The sequence below is a fragment of the Anolis carolinensis genome, chromosome 6 (genome assembly GCF_035594765.1).
Source record: "Anolis carolinensis isolate JA03-04 chromosome 6, rAnoCar3.1.pri, whole genome shotgun sequence".
NCBI classification, from domain to species: Eukaryota; Metazoa; Chordata; class Lepidosauria; order Squamata; family Dactyloidae; genus Anolis; species Anolis carolinensis.
Window position 1 is genome coordinate 88,815,149 of NC_085846.1, and position 6,662 is coordinate 88,821,810.

Genomic DNA, 6,662 nt, shown 5'->3' on the forward strand with positions numbered 1-6,662 from the left:
CTCATTCCGCTCCCGGGATTTGAACCTGGCACCTTTTGGTCCACAAGTTCAGCAGCTCAGCGCTTTAACACACTGTGCCACCAGGGGCCCCATCGCTCTTTCTGAAATAAACCAGTTAATCTCAAAATTTTGCTAGATCCCTCCATTCCCTCTCCACTTTTTCTATTTTATTTTGAATTTATTGTCTTTTAGCTCTAACTTTCTGGAATTTGTCACCCGAGAGTGTCAGATGTAACTCCATGGTATAACACCACAACAAACCCATATTGCTTTTATAGTAATTATGAATGTCATTTATGGTTTATGGAAATGGATTTTCAATTTTTAGTCTTACTTATGTTTATATTGTTTTATATACTATAGCATTTATAATTGATCATTTTATACTATTTAATTGTATTGTTTATTTATCATACTGTATGGCATTGAATATCTGTCTTTTCATGTTGTAAGCCACGCTGAGTCCCATGGAGAGATGGGAGCGGGATATAAAGTTGTTGTTGTTGTTGTTGTTGTTGTTGTTACTGCATTTGGTTCTTTGGAGTACAGGTGCTCTAAATACACAAATGGATGCAATCTATTTACAGGCAATCTCCAAGTTACAAACAATATAGGTTCCGTAGGTTTGTTTTTAAGTTGAATTGGTATATAAGTTGGAATAGGTACATTTTTAAGTGTAACTCCAGCCAAATATCTAGCTTTTTACTAGAGCTTTTGATCTATGTTAATTTTATCAATATTTGTATGTATGTATTTTTATCCTTTACAATTTTATCTTGCAATCGCCTAGAGCATCTTGGATGGAGGGCGATGAATTAAATGTAATTAAATGGTGATGATGTAATTAAATGAAGTAATTAAATGATGATGATGATGATGATGAAATATGTGTGTGAGAGTGTATAAACTTTGCATTGCATAGGAAAGGATACACCCCTGTGGCGTCTATGCCCCTGTTCAGAGGATTTCACCTCACTTTCTGTCCCCATGATAACTGGATTTTGAAAACATTTGGCTTATTTTGGAAACAAGGATTGGTGAGAAAGCTTCAGTGGAGACCTTTTCCCCATGATAACTCAGGTGTGAATTTTCCTTCCAAGAGGAAGATTTCTCTCACTTCCAATTGTCTCCGTTCCTTTCTTAACTATGGGTCATTTGTAAGTTGGATGTTTGTCACTTAGGGACTATCAGTGTATGAGAATAAATCTTTACCCAAAGAGTGCACCATCTAAACCAGCCTAGGATTCTTCAGATGTGTTGTATTATCATGCTCCACATCGCCCACAATGCCACAACCTTATGGGCAATGTTGGTGAAGATGATGGGAGCTGCAGTCCAACATAATTGGAGGACAGCATGCTAAGGAAAATACAGTTACTACAATATCCCTTTCTGCACTCCATGCAAAATTATTTCTGTTTACAAAACAGATGAAGGAATGAGTTTTTGTGTAATTTGCATCTTTTAACCCAGCTATGTGTGTCTCCACCAAGCAAAACGAAAGCATGCACATCTCTCCCTGTCATTACTTCTGTTTCTTCAAAGTCTGTATTGTAAACTGAAAGAACAAATGTAATCACACCCACGAGATGACACTACCAAAGCCTTTGGACAGGAAGCTTCCAAATGCAATGAAATGGACAGCAATGTGGATCTGAGTGCACTCCAAAAAGAACACTGAAAAAAGTCAGTTCTTTAGATCAAATGATCTGTCCTTTTACCTCCTTTGGGGCAATTTTTCTCTTCACTTTGAGTAAGAGTTGTTTTCCAAAACAGTATGTATCTAACTCAGCTAAACTCTGAATGAGAAGACCACTTGCCATTCCTTTGTAAGGCACACTGTATTTCAACATTAAAAGAAAATGATTCATGGAGAATACTTATGTGCCACTGTCAACCAACTGTAGATAAAACAAAAAAAGTTTCCATGCAGAAATTGTGGGAAAGTAACTCTTTAAATTACATCTTCCAGACCCAACAGCACAGTGACTAGGTAGGGCAATCTGGACACTATTGTCCAAAAAGTTTTCCAAGTCCTAGCCATGTGGAGTCCAACTCTACTAGGTTGTGGGAGTCATGGATATATCTCAGAAAACTCACTTTTCAAGACTACAGCTCTCAGAATTGTCCAGGCACTAAAAGCACTTTTTCTTGTGTCAAGAGCAACTTAAGAAACTGCAAGTCACTTCTGGTGTGAGATAATTGGCTGTCTGCAAGGACATTGCCCAGGGGACACCTGGATGTTTGATGTTTTACCATCCTTGTGGGAGTCTTCTCTCATGTCCCTGCATGGGGAGCTGGAGCTGACAGAGGGAGCTCACCTACTCTCCCTGGATTCAAACCGCTGACCTGTCAGTCAGCAGTCCTGCCGCCACAAGGGTTTAACCCACTGCACCACCAGAGGCTCACCGAAAGCACTAAAGGATTTTTAGAGTTGCAAACTTGAAAGGTAACTTTTCCATAATGTGAACTGATCATGAAATTTCTTTCTATGTCTCTTCAGTCCTACTAAGAAAAATGGGATTTTCCTCCTGATAAATTCCACACAGAGCTGCTTCCCTGCTGAAAGTCCCATAGCCCTGTTTTGTACTGTCCTGTGTTAATTTTACAAAAAAACCCTCACAATTTTGTGCTTTAAAATGTGTTCTCAAAATTCTCTAGTCAATAAATATTCTAGTTTAACTAGCAGTTGTCCTCCATAAGAAGGATAAGGAGAAGTTGTTGTTGCTGTTAAAGTAATTTTTCCAAATACTGGTGGAGAATGTATGGAGGAGAGAGATCATTTAGTTGGGGTTATTCAAAAGCACAGATGGCAAAAAGGGACAGGAGTATCAAAACAAGCACCTGACAACTTGAAAAAACAAACAAACAGAATATGTGGCAGTCTTGTTCATACCTACCTGGAGGTCAGTTCCACCAGATTCAGCAGGACTGAGCAGACAAGAAAATAAGTGGTGAAAGTACTACAAGGTTGCAGCTTGGATATGGTCACCCTTTTGGAAGCAGAACTCCCACAATCCCTAAGCCTTTAAACAGAGACTGGATGGTCATATGTTCGGAATGATTTGACTGTGTATTTCTGCATTGCAACGAGTTGGACAGGCTGTCCCCTAGGGTCTCTTCCAACCTGTATACCCCACAGTGTCTGGCAGATTTTAGGAGATGTAGTCTTGCATGGTGCAGTGGTCAGAATGCTGGACTACAATTCTGGGGACCAAGGTTCGAATTCCACATTTGGCCATGAAACGCATTGTATGATCTTGGGCAAGTCACACATTCTCAGCCCCAGAAAACCCTGTGATAGTTTTAGAGTCACCATAAGTCAGAAAAAACTTGAAGACATACAACAATAAAATCTTCGGTGTAGTGTTGTGGTTTGAGTGTTGGACTACGACTCTGAAGACCAGGGTTTGAAGACTAGTCATTAGGCATGGAAACCCACTGAGTGACCTTGAGTGAGTAACATACTCTCAGCCCCAGAAAACCCTGTGATGGGTTTTGCCACAGAGTCACCATAAGTTGAAAATTACTTAAAGACACACTACTAAAAGACACACATCAGCAAAAAAATCCAGACAGCATTGGTATAATGGTTTGAGCATTAGTCTCAGAATGCATCTACACTGTAGAATGAATGCTACTGGACACAACTTTAACTGCCATGGATCTGTGCTATACAACCCTGAGAATTGCAGTTTGGTGAAGCACTAGCACTCTTGGGCAAAGAAGGCTAAAGACTTTGTGAATCAACAACTCCCATGATTCCATGAGTCATGGTGTCAAATTGTATTCATTCTCGAGCTTAGGTGCATCCTATGACTCTGAATATCAGAGTTTGATTCCCAACTAGATCATGGAAACCCAATGGGTGATCTTGGGTAAGCAGAGTTATACATTCAATCGTAGAAAAACCCATGATAGGTATCACCATAGAGTTGCCATAAATTGGAAATGACTTGAGGACACACAACAACAACATTTCAGACAGTCACCATAGTGTAGTGGTTTGAATGTTGGACTAGGGCTTTGGAGAAAAGGGTTTGATTTCCAGCTTGACCACGGGAATCCACTGGATGCTTTTGGACAAATAACACACTCTTAGACCTCGATAGGCTTCACCTAGTATCTCCATAAGTTTCAACAACTTGAATACACATAGCAAGTAAGTCCAGCATGGCCTTTTTTCAACCATTGCCCTCTCACTAGCCTACCTGCCCAACCTATCTAAGACTTATGGGACTTAGGGTCTCCATATGTCTCAAACAACTTGAAGGCACACAACCAGGACAAAGTTCAAGAAGTCCCTTCTCCATCCCTTGCCCCAACTAAGCAACCCACCACTCAACATACCTGCCCTGGATCCCCATAAGTCCCAAACAACTTGAAAATACACAACCACAAAGCTCAAAAAGCCATTTCTCCAACCCTTACCCCAACTGAGCAACCCACCTTCCAACCTATCCATCTTAGGATCTTCATAAGTCCCAAACAACTTGAAAGTACATGATCACAAAGCAAAACAAGTTCCTTCTCCAACCCTTGCCCTCTCACCACCCAACCAAGCCATCTTTACTTCCTCATCACACTAGAGTATGAATCCACTTTAAATACGGTTTCTGCCTCCTGCAGAATTCTGGGGTTTGTAGTTTGGTGAGGCCCAGGACCTGTTTGGATGAGCTGTTTAACACTCCCTCCCTAAAGTAGATTTAAAATGGATCCAAGCTCTAGTGTGATGAGGTGGGTCTCCATATAATAATAATAATAATAATAATAATAATTTTATTCTTATATCCCGCCCCATCTCCCCGGAGGGACTCGGGGCGGCTTACATGGGGCCATGCCCAGACACGACAGCACAAATCAGATAAAACATTAAACCAAGCAGTAAAACTTCAACATGATTAAAAACAGTCATAAAAGTCAATATACACAATAATATTAAAATCCCGATTTGGGTCAAAAGATCCAGGCCAAGGTGCAAAGCAATATCAAGTTATCAGGGAGGGATAATTATACAGCAGGTGTAATACTTAAAGTGCTGAATGAATCCTAAAAACAATCCAGAGGGTCTACTGCTTAATAGGTAAATAACATGATCCCACAAGGATCAGTCAACGAAGGCCTTCTGGAATAGCCAAGTTTTCAGGCTCTTCCTGAATGAGAGTAGGGTAGGGGCCTGCCTAATCTCCCTGGGGAGCGAGTTCCATATGTCCATAACTACACAACTATGGCTAAGTCCAACAAGTAATTCCTCCAATCTTTGCCACCTTAACCACCCAACCAGTCCATCTTAGGGTCGCCATAAGTCCCAAATGACTTGAAAGTACAGAACTACAATAAAGTCCAACAAGTTATTTCTCCAACCCTTGCCACCTTAACCACCCAACCACCTAGCAGGTCCATCTTAGGGTCTCCATAAGTCTCAAATGACTTGAAAGTAAAGTCCAACAAGTCATTTCTCCAACCCTTACCACCTTAACCTATTCCCATCCCAATTTGCACTTCCAGAATTTGCAGCACTTTATCAGTCACCTCGTGTCTACAATATTTATATGGTGCACCTTACCCAGTCTACTTTTACAATCTCTCAGTTTTAATCCATGTTTTTATTAGTTCTTGTTTTTTATTGGCTAATGTTTTATTTTATTTTTTTATTTTTTTTATTGTGCAAGTTGTTGTCTATTGCTGTGTTTTATACTGCTACTGTTTTTATTCGGGCTTGGCCCCATGTAAGCCGCCCTGAGTCCCCTTCGGGGAGATAGAGGCGGGGTATAAAAATAAAGTTATTATTATTATTATTATTATTAGGGTCATCATAAGTCCCAAATGACTTGAAAGTAAAGTCCAACAAGTCATTTCTCCAACCCTTGCCACCTTAACCACCCAACCACCTACCGACCCATCTTAGGGTCATCATAAGTCCCAAATGACTTGAAAGTAAAGTCCAACAAGTCATTTCTCCAGCCCTTGCCACCTTAACCAACCACCCAACCCACCCATCTCAGGGTCTTCATAAGTCCCAAACGACTTGAAGGCACCTAACCAGGGCAATGTCCAACAAGTCCCTTCTCTAGCCCTTGTCCCAACTGAGCAACCCCCACCCCACCTACCCAGCCAGTAGTGGAGATTGTAGAAGGTGCTGTTGCTCCTCTTGACGGTGTGGAGCGCCAGGTAGGCATCGCCCACGTAGAAGTTGCCGTGCAAAGGCTCGGGCACCGGCACCAGCTCCAACTTCTCGATCCTCCAGATCTGGAGCCCCGGCTTCTGTCCCGCGGTGGCGAACTCCCGGTGGTACAGCTCCGGCGGGGCCATCGCGGTTTAAGGGAAGGGAGGAGAAGGTGTCTGCAAGAAAAGTCTCAGGCGAGAGTCTCATTAACTTCCCCGCGAGCGATGCCAACTCTCCGCCCGGTTGGATGGGTTTTATGGGCGAGGCTTCCAGGTCCCCCCTCCACGGAAAGGCGTGCCTTTGCTTCCATGCACACAACCACACAGCACACCGTACCTCCAGCCGTGGAAAAGAAGACTCGGTCTGTAAGGCTGAGAAGGGAGGGGAAGGAAAGAGAAAGCGCTGCCCTTTCTCTCTCTCAAAGGCTGCTTGTGTGTCAAGCAACAGCGGAGACCTTTGAGATGCGCGCCGGGCGGAAACCTCCAAACGGGCGCCA

General features: G+C 42.3%; 1 protein-coding gene across 1 annotated transcript in view; it reads right to left on the reverse strand.

The window, feature by feature from the left end:
* The window catches only part of scin (scinderin), a 66,562-nt gene extending 59,900 nt beyond the window's left edge, over window positions 1–6,662 (reverse strand). Inside the window, exon 1 of the mRNA XM_003222131.4 lies at window positions 6,111–6,662. Coding sequence (XP_003222179.1) covers window positions 6,111–6,312 — 202 coding nt within the window. The 5' untranslated portion in view covers window positions 6,313–6,662. The remainder of the gene's footprint in view (window positions 1–6,110) is intronic.